This window comes from Anarrhichthys ocellatus, unplaced genomic scaffold, assembly GCF_004355925.1.
Source record: "Anarrhichthys ocellatus isolate YVR2014 unplaced genomic scaffold, GSC_Weel_1.0 scaffold2, whole genome shotgun sequence".
In the NCBI taxonomy this organism is placed as follows: domain Eukaryota; kingdom Metazoa; phylum Chordata; class Actinopteri; order Perciformes; family Anarhichadidae; genus Anarrhichthys; species Anarrhichthys ocellatus.
In genome coordinates, this window is record NW_022280032.1 from 467,396 (window position 1) to 481,656 (window position 14,261).

The 14,261-nt window shown below is 44.0% G+C and overlaps 2 protein-coding genes across 3 annotated transcripts in view; both read right to left on the reverse strand.

The window, feature by feature from the left end:
* cadps2 (Ca++-dependent secretion activator 2) overlaps positions 1–11,183 on the reverse strand; it is a 109,950-nt gene extending 98,767 nt beyond the window's left edge. The window contains exon 1 of the mRNA XM_031856931.1: positions 10,406–11,183. Coding sequence (XP_031712791.1) covers positions 10,406–10,825 — 420 coding nt within the window. The 5' untranslated portion in view covers positions 10,826–11,183. The remainder of the gene's footprint in view (positions 1–10,405) is intronic.
* A 2,286-nt stretch (positions 11,184–13,469) lies between these two features.
* slc13a1 (solute carrier family 13 member 1) overlaps positions 13,470–14,261 on the reverse strand; it is a 7,800-nt gene continuing 7,008 nt past the window's right edge. For both annotated transcript variants that reach the window (XM_031868188.1, XM_031868197.1), the window contains exons 4-5: positions 13,903–14,040; positions 13,470–13,766 (exon numbers count right to left, since the gene is read on the reverse strand). In XM_031868188.1, coding sequence (XP_031724048.1) covers positions 13,722–13,766; positions 13,903–14,040 — 183 coding nt within the window. In that variant the 3' untranslated portion in view covers positions 13,470–13,721. The remainder of the gene's footprint in view (positions 13,767–13,902; positions 14,041–14,261) is intronic.

Genomic DNA, 14,261 nt, shown 5'->3' on the forward strand with positions numbered 1-14,261 from the left:
ACATGAAGCTTTGACTTCACTTTTCAGAACCGGAGGTTGCCGCCTGTGATTGATAACCTGTCTCCCCCCCACTAGGACGAGTAGGTACAGCTATAACAGACTGAAGGCTACAGCTCCAGATGGGGAATAATTTGACATTATCTGATGACAGACAAATAGGACGATAATTCAGAGGTTGAAAACAGAACGAGTGTGCGGCCCCGAGGGAGCAATTCAGTCACAAGTGACTTCGGTCTGAATGGTTCAGCTATGAAAAGAAAACTGAAAACGACACCTTTTGTATTTGCAATCAATTTCAATTTCAGATCTGCAGAGCCTTTGTGCTTCACAGTACCTCCACTTAATCAATGCTTCATGAGAACACAAAGGAACAATAGAAACATACAGGGCTGGTGCTTATTATCGCCAATCACACTGAAGTGACTGATTACGAAGACAGTATATGTTCTGTGAATGTTCGACCTACAATGGAAACATTTAGTTTAAACAAAAAGACAAATCTAAGGTTTTGTGTGGAGTTGAATTCTGCTCATTTGGGGGCTGATAACTGAACACTAAAGTGAAAAATCGATTAAAAGAATAGCTGCAGCACTGCTGGAGCTCCAGTTCTACACTCGACGTGATAGAGAAGCTTCCTGTAAAATACAAGAGAATAAAGAAATGAGGAGGATCACACTGAGCTGACTGAGTGAGCGCTCACGCTCCACTGCTCGGGAAAGTACAACGACACAGAGAGAGAACCAGTAATATGTATGTTTACATGTTTACAGCAAATATCTGACTATAAACACTGTAAATGTGGGGGATAAAACACAAAAGAGTACTCCAGGGATTTAGTATTTCACCATTAGAGTTGATGTACTTGGGACACATAAGAAAATAAAAAATATTCAGAATCGACGCAGAAGAGGCGAAGGTACTCAAAATTTCAGTCCCGACCAGGGGTCAAGCTTCACAAACACTGGATCCTACATTACCCACAATTACTGGTGTAACGGAGTGTCCGTAGCTAGGTAGCTTGTCTTCTCCAGAGCTACGGGGAGTGAAGAGGGCAACATCAGACCCAGCGCTGCCGCTAGCCACCAGCTAGCTGTTTCTTTGTGGGTTTTTTCCTCTAACTATTGCGGCATTAAAGCAAAGTGGAATTAGGAAGTTAGCCCGGTACAACGGTCGGAATGGCAACGGTACACATAAAAATGGCCTCTGCTCCGACCGTCCAGCTCCATTGGTTTGAATGTTCCTTCTACTCGCATCTGATTTCCATGGTCATGTCAGACCGACTGATCTCAGAACTCACCAGGAGCTTCAGCTCTTTTCTCATTTTAATCTCTTCTTCCCCCGTCATCTCCGTCATCGCCGTACATTTACGGAGCCGATTAAAAAAAGAAAGCGATCATTTTCAGCTAACGTAGACACGTCTGTGCCTCGGTTCTCGTCGCCTCCGGGCCAATCGGTGTCTACTTTTCCTTCCATTGACTTAGATTGCTGGACAAACTTCACATTGGGGGGCGACCGTGGCTCACTGGCTTAAGAGGGTTGTCAACGGTTCGATCCTCGACTGGGATGTGCCACGTGTCGTAGTGTCCCTGAGCAAGACACTGAACCCCCGGCTCCCCGGGCACCTGTCATTGGCAGCCCACTGCTCCCTATATACAGGGATGGGTCAAATTTCATGTATGTGTATATGACAATAAAAAGGGTTTCTATTTCTTTCTACATTCTTTGTCCCAGTGAGCTCCGAATAGCGAAGCCGTCTCTGTGTTCAACATCCAGCCAAGGCTGCTGAAGACTTGTTCATGTACTCTTGAATGTGTTTTACTGAACGACACATAAAAACCTCCCTTTGATGGAAGACAGAGAGATCAGCTGTCAGATAGGATTTACTGGACACCTTAGGTCTTTTCTTTTTCCTTGTATCAGTGGATTACACCCATTGAATCCTTCTCCAGGTTTAGCTGTGAGCAGCCTCTGGATCTTTAGATAGTGTTAGGAGGAGGTGGAAATGACAAACGCATGACATCCGGCGTGGGATTGCTTTTCTTTTTTTAAACTCAATTACTCAATACCAAGATCGTCCCAAAGGTGCTGTCAAAACAAAACAAACAGATGACACGCACCGAGAGTCCCCGCGCTGGTATTCAACAACCTCTTTCTCTTTACAAAAACTCTTGAATTCACACTTCACTTCACAAGAACGTGGAGGCACAAAATAAAATGAAAAGTCTCGACAATCGGGCGGCGTGCGGAGACGCCTCGGGGGACTTCATTAGTCGCCAGAGGCACCGAGCAGAACCGCAGGCTGATCCGGCTGCCACACGGAGACATCATGCGAGCCTCTCAACCTGTCAATACCCATTTACTCACGAGGACTCGGGAACACCAGCGGCCTCCAGAGGACTGAATACGTGTGTGAGACATGGCCCCGCTGCCTGAAGGACCCAAAATACAGACCTGAATGAATGAAGAGCGTCCACAGAGAACGGTTTGAAGCCGTTTATTTACAGACTAAGCCTTCGTTCACTGTTGAATCTGTCACATTGTGCACAGGCCTCAGGCCAGCAGGATTATCTGGAATCAACTCAATTTGTCCTGCATGTACATTAAACTCGGTAGATTAAAGAGTATAATTCTGTACAGAAATAAGCACTCCTCTCATCAGATTTATAAACAAACATGTGGAACCAATTTCCTGTTTTATGAAACTCAATGACTGTGAAACAGAGAGTTTGAGGCGTGTTTCCTGCAGTTATTAGCGGATCACAGTCGTATCACGGTCTTGAGTCACGGCTCAGCAGGAAGATGCCCCGATCACTTGTTTTTTTTTTGCCGTTGGTGCCGACCGTTGAGCCATATCTGACATTTTGTTGTTTTGTTATAGCAGAATGAACTGCTCTGAAGTAAGTGTGTTATCTTTTTATTTTGTTAAAGTCATCTATTGTGGTTACCTTCATAAAAACACACATTTAAAACTGCTTAGAGCTCGTGTTAGGGATTTAAAAAGGTCATAATTCACTCTAGAATATACTTTATATTGCTGTGAAATGATCACGATCAAACATCATGAACGTTACAACTTACCGACGCTTAATACTCTTTTATTAAATGTGTCCTCTAATTGGAATGAGGGGGCGTGCAGGTGACCTGTGAGGCGTTACTCACAGCAACAAGTTGTACACCTGCAATAACACAATGATAGTCCTTTAACATTCTGAACCACAAAACAAAGTCTGTTTTCTTCAAACAATCGTCAGAACTACACCATCAGAATCGTCAGATTTTCATCTTTCCGACGGTTCTTGCACACATCATGGTGACGAACGCTTCAGTCAGATAAATAAACCGAAACTAAGCTTAAAATTGTGATATTTCGTCAAAAACATAATATAAATATAAAATCAAATCTCGCCCTGAATAAACCTTTTGTTTTAATCAGATTCTGTACAAAACATTAAATTCTGACTATGAGGCCATGATTGACTCGGCTCAGACCAATAGTCACGTGACAAAAACTTCAGGCTGCAAAAAGCTTCAAAGAAATTCAACTTTTGTTTTATTTTATTATTTATGACATTTTGTCTGCACTAAGGACATGTTCTAGTTCTCTCTACTTCTAGCCATGACGGTCCTGTTTCCATAGAGGAGCAGGAGTTTATGTCACAGTGAAAATCAAAGCACAGCCAGAAAGATGTGGGAGGATCTGCTTTGTGGTTCAGACGGTTAATAACGTTTGAGCCGCCACAGTCATCACCTCTATTAACATCTCACCACGAGGTGCTTATGGTGTCAACAGCAGCTCTGTGTAGCACGTTAACAAAGTACTTCATGTCCCAAAAGCAGAGCAAACCATACAGACACAGACACACAGACACAGACACACACACACACACACACACACACACACACACACACTTAAATCCGATCTCCCCCTCATATCATCAAACGCTGCTATGTGTCATCAGTTTGTTGTTCAGTGCGCTGCCAATGTTCTGTTGTAATTTACTTTACTCAGCTAGAGGTTTGTGTAGGGGGGGGGGATTTGAGTATGTGCTTGTTCAGAAACACAGGTTTTTGCAATGCATTCTGGGCTTCCTCCTGTGGGTGTATGACTTGGGAGGAGGAAAATAAAAAGCAGGTATTGCTCGCTGTTCATCCAAACATCTTAAAATAACCAATGTTGCTGTTCAACAGGGAAGCAAGAAGTAGCTCAGACCAATAGTCTGTATATTAACCGGATCTCTTTATATTTTATACTGTTAATACATATCAGTACTTTATATTTTTACAGAACACACACACACAACACACACACACACACACACGAGCAGCAGTGTGCAGGTGTCCACGGGTGAATTTCTACTGCAGGACATGCATTGAACAGAAATAATTCGCTGCTGTATTTGGACTCAGAAATCCAACACGGTGAATAAAATACAAGGTGCTGCAAGTTGAATGAGCTCTCTGCAGCTGCACAGCAGCAAAAACAATATCAAAACCTCGGTTCATGTATTGGTGCGGAACCGTCACGGTAGTACTTAACACACGGTAAACAGATTGATTCCACATAACATGCATCAAAGTTCACAAGTAAAAAAGTTCCGCCTGGAAACTGTGCAACCTTTAGCGTTAACGTGCTGAGGTCAGCACAACAAGCTGATTTGCGTGGTAATCCGTCACAATGTGGCAAATCAAACTGCTGAGCTGGAAGACCCGCCCACGGGTTCCCGGTCAACGACGACAGCAACAGAAAGAGAGAGAGAGCGAGAGAGAAAGAGATGTATAAGACAAGGACGGCGTGGGCGTCCACATGTGTCGACCACCAGGATGATGACAAAGCAACCTGTGTTTTACTTTTTCAGTTCCACAGCCTGTGTGACCGGTTGTCTTTTGGGAAAGTGTTTGTTCAGCGTCCTACATCGGGCTGGATGGTGTAAAAAGGAATAGAAAGTAAACCGGTGCTGACCGGTCATCAACTAGTCTGTAAAATCACTCCTTTGGCCAAAAGTAGGAATGATTTTGGGACAGCATGCGTGAGGATGACAAAGAACTATTTTATGCCAACAAGTTTCCATTCACGTACAAAAGATCCAAAACCCACCGAATAAGATTTTCTTTCTGAGCCGTCATCACTTCATTTTAAAGACCAGAACCGCTTCATCTTTGTTCCAAGCACAAACACAAATGGACACAGTTTATGTTCATCCGTTTGTTCGTCTGAATCCTTCGTTTGCCAACATGTTGAAATGCACATTATTGTCATTTTCACCAGTACACGGGACTTTTGCGCGGACAACTTGAAGGTAAATTTAGAGCCTCAAAAAGTGAATGTGGAGCCCCGACTATGATGCTCAGCTGACTGCAGAGTTTGAGTCTTTGGCCGCGGGGCTGAGCTGACCGTCTGATGCCGTTGACGGAGCTCCCTGCTCCGCTAGAGCCCTGCTGAGACATCCTTTCACTTCTGAGGAGGAAGAGGAGGAGGAGAGGTTACATAACCCTCTGAGAAGAGCCCCGTCTCAGGGAGTCTGACAGAGGAAGGAGCGATGACAAAGGAGGACGGAAGTCGCCTCCAGCAAATCTGCAGCCAGAAAACACACCCACTAACCCGCAGAAATAAAAAATTTAAATAAAAAACGAGCCTCCACATCAGCAGAAGGTGGTGTTTATCGTGTTTGTGTAATAAACAGCTGCCAGGGGATTAGATGTGTGCAGGGAGCGATGCGTGGGCCCCCCTTCAGGAGGGGGTTTCTTCATGGTTTCCCTGCTCCGCTCGCCAGGCACTCTTGGAAACAAACACCGGGGGAAGACGGGAGGCTTCCGATGTTTGACAGGCGAGAGAACACAACAGGTGGGAGTTTCCTCTCACTGCCAGGGACAATATCTCACACACGAGTACATGGAAGAAATACATGCAGAAATATTCTCCACTAGCTGCTCCACTCTTTAACCAGATTCTTTTTAAAAGAAGCCTCAAGGCCGCAGCGCAGATTGAATATTCAGTGCTGAGCTATGCGATCGTCCACAAGGTCGACGGCGGTAACAACATAAATGTTTCACCGTTCAGCAGCAGCTCCTCGTCCACAACAACAGGTGGCGGGCGGGAAGTTCTGCAGCGCTGCAGGAAAAGAAAGCGCCGAGAAGTAACCGAGCAAAGTGGCTTCTCCACGGTGGATCAGAGAACCAGAGAGGCAGCTAAACCTTCTTAGCTTCACTCTGCCGGTGAAGATGTTAATCTACCGGCTGAGGCGCCAAACTCTCCAACGTGTTGAACATCCGTCCCTTGTGCCTCAATAGAGGAGCTTCAACTAGATCCTCGTTGTTCACTTTACGACAGACGGGGAGAGAAATAAGGAAGAACAAGATTACTATTGACTTCTCCTCTCGCACGGGTCAGATTTGTGGCTGTGTGGTGATTCTGATCGGCTGCTTATTCAGCTTGACATGTTAATTATGTATTAGAATAAATAATGAGCTCTTTGGGAAATAAACATCCTTTGTTTTATCCAGACGGCCTCGGGTGAAGCTTGAGTTTCCTTCCTCTCCTGTGATTCACAGAGCTGGTCGATTCATCAACACCAGACTCCTTACCAAACATGAAGCCAAGGTCCTCTGAGACACGACCACAGTATTGCGTGCTCATTCACCCTTTAGGACTTTCCTGATCTCTCCAGAGCTCAGGAGACTTTAAAGGGCCTCAGACGGATGAGCCGAGTATTAACAGAGAGCTCTTTTGAAGCGACTGACGGGACACCAGATCCTTTAAAAAGGAAGCTTGAAGCACATTCAGTCCAACAGTTAAACTATGTAAACAAGGAAAGACGAGATGTTGCACGGCTGGTTTCTCCGCTTCAGTTTCTCTACAAAACTTCCCCCAAAAGACGTCGTGGTTTCTCCGGTCAGTGCGATTCATATCGAGCGCCACGCTACCCTCAGAGAACCTGTTAATGTTTAAATCAGCAAACAGGATACACAACTCATCAGTGGCTGGAGGGGAAGTAATGAATAACTACTGAGCAGCAGCTAAGAGCCGCAGGTTTGGAAACTCTCAGAAACACCAGAGCAGTTTCTGGAATTTATGATTTCATACCAAGCTCTTGAATGTGGTGGTGCCTCCAACTCTGCTGCTGCCTTCTGAGAAAGCCTTTGTTCACCGTGTTCAACACAAGTGTATGAAAACAGTTTATAAAATAGTGGGCAAAGCCTCAGTACCAGAAGGAGGATAATGTCTCCGACACTTGTTCTACTTCCTGTTCAAAATAAATGATTTGTTTGTTTTTCTTCCTCCTGAACCGTCAGACATGTTCTAAAGGAAGGACGGCTCCCCCGAGGACAATTATGATTGGATTCCAGTTGTGCCATGAATTACACATTTGTTGTTTGTCAATTGAAAAGATGATTTTGCACGTCAAGAAAGTCTCATTTTGTTATAAAAGTGTTGAAGTATAAGACGGTGAAAATACGTCGTTAGAAAGAGTGAAGTCTCTCTGAAGCTACGGTACCGGTGTGTTTCGTACCAGGGTGTTCTCACAACAACAACAACAACAACAGGGTTCTCTTGTTCTTTCGCTTCACTTCTGAAGCTTTAAATCTTGAGTTTACCAGAGAAGCTTCTTGGAAATAAGTCATTCAAAATGACAAAAGCATAAAAAAAAATAATCACTAATTAACTGAAGAAATCTTTGTCGACTAAGACAAATGAAGGAGTCTCCTGAGAGGAGGAAGCCCAACCTTAGAATAGTCCATCATGAACGTTTTAGCTTTCGATCAAATCACATGATCTTCATCAGCAGATGGAGTTCGTCCAGCTGTGATCAAACTCTCAGGACTTCTTGTCCGTGTCGGCTTCAAAGTTCCTCAAACTTTTGACTGAAAGCTCCAGATCACTTACTTTATGGAACTGGAGGCGAGATTGTTTTATCAATCGTTCATCAGCAGAAGTTATTGTAAAGTAAAGCAGATGTGTGTTGAAGAAAGAGGCCACGTGATTACTAACTTAACTATGTGACATCAGAAATGCATTACATAAAAACATCCAAAAGAAGTTGCAGCAGATTAGTTTTACTGCATGAAGATCAACTCTCCGGGTGTTTGGTCTGTAATCAGTCAGGAGTGTTCTGGGAGGTGAAGGCCTGAGGAGTGAGCATCATGGAGGCCCACAGTGAACCCGCTGAAGGCCGAGTCTGTGCGTGGGCCAACGCTCAGCGCCAGCTCGCATCATTAACTCCGCCTCCAGAGGAAAGTGACAGGATTCAAGACGAAACAAAGTTTATGTGCACAGACTATTTTTAAACGTGCACAGTGACTACATCTTCATCTCTAGTTTAGGTCTGCGGCGGCTATTAGACTGATGTTATTGATGCAGCAACATATTAAATCTGTAGCTGGCTGCAATAAAGCTAATGGTATTCATTTCTATGATGCCGGGTGGTTTAATTAAATGTATAACTATACATTGTATCATTATAAATAAATGTAGTGAAGTAAAATGTCCAATAGGTCTCCCTCTGACATGTCGTAGAGTAGAAAGTAGCATCAGAGTTGTACTTTAGTACAGTAGAAGTTGAGTAAATGTACCAGTGCTGCCAGTAGTAAACAGTCTGTACCACAGAGTCCATAATACGGAAACAATATGAGGCAGTGTGAGAAATACTCTATGGCAATCCAAAGCTGGCTGTCATTTATGGATGAAAATCGACTCTCGCACTCACTATTCACATCTGTGAATAAATGAATGAAATGCAAACTGCTGGGCATCAGTACGCTTTAAACCAAGACATTTTAGTGACAACTGTAAGTGTTGAATAATTGTTGCATGCGAGGCTTTCAGGGGGTCTGAGATGTCAGTGAATTAGCACACTGTAACTGAGACAGTGAAGCTACCTTCACACATGAAGCACATGCAGGTGATGGTGTATGAGCAGCGATCCATGAACGGAGCAGAACCGGACATGAACTAATTGAATCCACTTCATTGAGTTATACTTTTACTGTGAATACTAATTCAAACAGACGTGCCTCAGCCTGTCCTCTGATTGGTTCATTCCTCTGCAGATGAATCCATGAAGCTCATCCCGAGCGTTACATCGATCCAGACCCGTCTGCCGGGCGAGAGTCGAGGGATTCAAACTGGCAACTCGCCTCCTGCCGCCTCTTCCACCGTGGGAGCGCTGGCGCACGAGGAAGTCCGCTTCCTTCCGCGAGACAAGAATTCGATGTCTCCCCTCTCGTGTTTTAGTGAACACACACTCCCGTTTACTTTACGCTCAGGGAGAAGCAGGAGAGACAGATCCAGGGAACGGGCTGGTGTCTCCTGCTGGATCTCGAGGGGGCGCTGCCTCATTAATGTGACACGGGGGTTTCATATTCGGATGCTTATATACTTGTGCACAAATAAACTCCCACGTCTGCCTTCTGTCGGAGGAACATTCACCGCGCGCACATGGGATGAAAAGGCCTCGTCTGCAGATTTGGAATGAAACAGCACGAGACGCTCATTACAAGCTCCCGAGGGGGGGGGGGGGGGGGGGGGCTCTTCAGTCGGAACTGGCTCCTCTCTCTCTCTCGGCTGGTTTTTATGGGTGAGAGAGAGCAGGTCCAGACCTCCAAGCACAGCAGGAACACATCATAAAGGTTATTTAAACACAGATCCATCTTCACTGAGTGCAGTGATTCTCAATCAACAGGTGTTATATTAACCCCAGTGAAGCTACTTTAATGTTGCAGGAAACCCATCACATGTGACGTCATGAGCTGTTCGGGTTTGCATTGGTAAGTATCAACAAAGTGGATTAGAAGAGGAAGTGGGTTCATATTATTTTTTGTAATGGCGATGGTTTAATGAGATGGTATTTGACCCCGATGTCTGGTTTAAGGGTGTGGATAGCCTGGTTTGAGTGAGTTATGATGTCACTGGGTGGTTGGTCACTTGGTCATATGCATGAGCTAAAACCTGGATACTCTCAGGTCCCGACATGTCTTTACTACTATACCAGCCTCCTTTAGGGTGTCTGTCAGTGTAAGGTTGACATGAAGCGAACCGAGCAAATAAACAGCACAATCGAGAGAAACACCGAACACTAAACAAGTCAAGTGGATGTTGAATTCGGCATTCATTTCATACAACATGTCGCGCTTATTTAAGACATATTTCAGGATCACGCGGTTGGCCGTCGTCCTCCCAGCTGCGTTACGTCAACGATGTGAAGGCACCGGGAGAGTCGAAGAGAAAATAAACTATTTTCTTGAAATAAGAGGCGGATCAAATAGATGCCGAACTCATCAGCAGCTCTTTGTGGTTCCAAATATGTTCAACGTGTTTGTTTGAAATATTAGGTCAGGTAAGAGAGTACGCTTTAAAGTGACACATTGTAAAAGGAGGTGAGGTTAGCAGGTCCCTTCACGTGACACCAACAGGTGCGTGTTGTTTCGGCTCTGGACTCACCTTCTGCTGCCGCCGGGCCATGTCGGTGGGCTGCTTGGCGTTGAACGGGTAGGCTATGCACCGCAGCACGAACACGTAAATCTGCAGTTTAATTTTCCTCTGCTCTTCCTCCTTCTGGATCCGCTCGCGCTCCTTCCTCTCCTCCTCTTCCTCCTCTTCACCTGTAGCTTTGCTGTCTTTAGCACCTTTACCGGGGGAACCTCCAGGTGCGGCGGACTGACGCCGCTGGCCGCGCGCCCGGCTGCTGCTGCTGCTGGTGTTGCTGCAGGTGCTGCTGGTGTTGTTCCCACGTTTCCCCGCCGGACCGGCTGCTGGTTTCCTCGGAGTCTCCTGCACAACTTCTGGGTCGGACTCCCCGCCGGTGTCTTCGCTGGAGGACGGGTCCAGCATGGTTCACGGCGTTAAAAGTCCGGTTCAAACCGAAAAAAACCAACTGTTTTAGTTTGTTTGTTTTAGTCGACGTGGCGTTAAAGGAGCTGCGCTTTACCGACCCCTCCGGTATCTCCCCCGTTCCGGTGTTTTATAGACCACGACCCCAGCGAAGAAACGTCCGTAATTTCCAGTAGAGTAGCAACGGTTAATATCACGGAGGTTCGTCGCCAGCGTGCGCTTTCGTTCCGTCGCACCGGGAATGTGAGTGTTGGAATGGCAGCGCGCGTCCGCCGCCACTGGCTGCAGCACGGAGCTCTCGCGCGTGCTCTCTGTGTGTGACTCGAGCGCTCCAGCACACAGGTGAGCAACCTGTGGCTGCAACAGCAGATAGAGAAAGAAACTAACAGCGAGAGGTCTCACTCTGTCTGTGTTTCTAAAACCACGAAGCTCGCGGAACACTGCGAGTCTTCCAGTGGTGGAAAAATACTTTGAGTAAAAGTATAAATACCACAGCCTATAAATACTCCATCAAAAATAAAAGTCTCGAAGTCAAATTGTTACTTAATTAAAAGTATTATGAGCAAAATGTACTTAAAGTATTAAAACGGGCTTATCATGCATCTATTCAAAGTGTTATATAATTATTAATATAGAATGTTATACTATGTTTGTATTACAATAAAATACATGCAAGTGCATTTTAATGGTGTGGGTTCATTCATTTTTAGTTTGTATACCACTGGGTATATTCGTAGTATAGTACTACTTCATATCAAAAAGCATATTTCATAAATTCTTCATGTAAAAAGTAAACAGCTATAATTTTCAAATAAATGCATTGGAGTAAAAGTACAATATTTATGTATGGAGTAGACGGAGGCTATAAGGTAACAAAAAATGGAAATGTTCATGGAAACTACAAATATGTCACCTGAGTTAATGTAGGCTGCAAACGACTACAAGCCTATGGAAGCCCATTCCCACCAGAGTGACATAAGTAATGAGCATAAAGACAGTTTGCATGGTTATAATCCTTTTAGCAATATTATGACAAACGGTACAATGAACATGAAGCTACAGCTAGCTTAGCGTAGCTTAGCACAAAGACCAAGGTGTAAAAAAACAAATAATGATTCACATTTTTTTACCAAAAGAGTCAGACCACCACTCTTCGTGCTAAGCTATGCTAATCGGCTGGTAACGATGTTCTCATCAAAGTCTCTGCCAATAACACAAATAAGTATATTTGCAAAATTGTCAAACTTTCCTTCTAAGATTTTCATTAAATCAATTTTTTCTAGATTCAAATGTGCACAAAGATAAACAATTTCCTTAAAATAACAAAGTTCACTAATTTCTCCGACGAACGCCCACTTTTGCAGGTCAGTAGTGGGGAAGCTTTTAACCCTCTGACTGATACCCCATCTCACATAGACGATCTTTGACTGGAAAGGGAAAGCAACGTGTTTTAATTCACAGTTACCTAGAGAGCTGGAACAGAGAACATTTAGAGATATGCCTCATAGTGAGAATATCATGAGAAATATACACTTTATCCCTTCATTTAAACACCAAAAAATAATGACACAAAGGTGAACAAAGGTAATATTTATATAATTTATTTTGGGGGGCAGGGTTTAGAAATTATATACAATTATTACTTTAAAAGTATTTTAAAAATTGTCATTTTTTAGAAACTCTTATATTTTGTCTTCTTATATAAACAAGGGTGGACAAAATATTAGAAACACCTACAGCAATCAGAATCAGAACCGTTTATTGCCAAATTCCTTGCATGTTCAACATACCATGGCAATAAACGGTTCTGATTCTGAGCAAAAACACGAGCATAACGTTGGCTGAAACAGTTTCAACTAAACGAACTAAATGAAGAATTAGTTTTATTTCGGTGTATTGTTTTTATACTGTGTATTTATAGAGTTTATGTAAATAACTTGTGTTTAGAGGCTGTGCCACTAGAGGTCAGTGTTTCTCTGGTAAATACTGTAAATACAGAGCAACACATACAAACGTGTGTGTGTGTGTGTGTGTATACACATTAAAACAGCCTCATGTTTTTAATTATTGACGCTTTATTCTGTTTTTCTGGATTTTGATTCACTTCTTCTGCAGCTATGGACACCCCAGTCCAGGAATTATACTGTACCAGAGTACTTAGAGAGCAGGTACAAGTGTATGTACAAAAACTACATTCCTGCAATTTATGTACATTCATTCCTTCTCATTCAGACTGTATTTACAGTTAGAGAGACTCAAGTTTCAAGTTTTCCAAATTAGCAACTCAAGTAAATCCAAAAGAAGAAACAAAAGGAGTCTGTCATCCAAAGTACCTTTGTAAAGACGTTCTGTTATTTCCTTTGACCACTGCAGCAACGAGCTGTAAACACATCTGACGATATATATCAGTTTATTATTATATTTGAGGAAGACAGCAGCCTGCTGCCACATCCAGCAAACACAGAACAACACGATCATCCAACTGACCCTTCGCTAAGTCCCGCCCCTCCAACGCAGACTGGCCAATCATAGTGTAGCATCGTCCAGAGTCGGTTGTTCCTTGAATTCATTGTCTTCTGTCTGGATCTCCAGGTGATGTGGTGATTCACTTCTTTATCTTTTTAACCTGTTTTCTCTGATGAATCAGTTTGACATCCTTCAAACACACACTGGACCGTTCTGTCTGCTTCTCCTTAAAATACCTTGTTGGTTTTCCCAAAAATCTGATTATATTTCTTGAGGTAGTGACAGTGTGGGCTCCACGGTAACATCTGATGAATTTCAGTCTAATATTCACCCTCAGGTCTGGTTTGAGTAGAGGATGCAAAGTGGCTTCGTCAGAGCTCGTTGGAGACTGAACCAGACGGGAAATGTGCCGCAAAACCAAAACTAGGAGCTAAAGGAGGACGCCGATCACGTTGACGCCAAGCCCCGCCTTCACCTGCAGCAGCGATCGGACACGGAAGTCATGGGTCAACGTGCAGCACTGAACTTTAGAATGAATGTTTCTGCAGCCTGCTTAGACTTCACGAAGGAGAACGTTAAACCTGCATCTGTGTTCCTGCGACAGCGCTTACCATGTCCACGATGCTGATGTGTCCGTAGGCGAACACGACAGCATTGGGCGGGTTGGACACGGGCAGCAGGAAGGAGAAGGATGTGCAGAGGGTGGTGGGGATCAGGACGTACAGCGGGTTGACGTGGATGGCCTCAGCCTGAAGAAACACGGATCACACAAATTAATATCTGTCTGAATACGAAAATAAATATCATAATTGTCACCGGTTCTTCTGTTTGACCATCTGTGTGTCCTTCATACACAACATGTTTGGTCCATTCATTCCTCACACCTACTCTTTAGACAAGACAAAACAAAATCAAGATTCCTTTGTGTTGATGTTGAATGTTTGTGATAAACTGAAGGATGAAGTGTTCC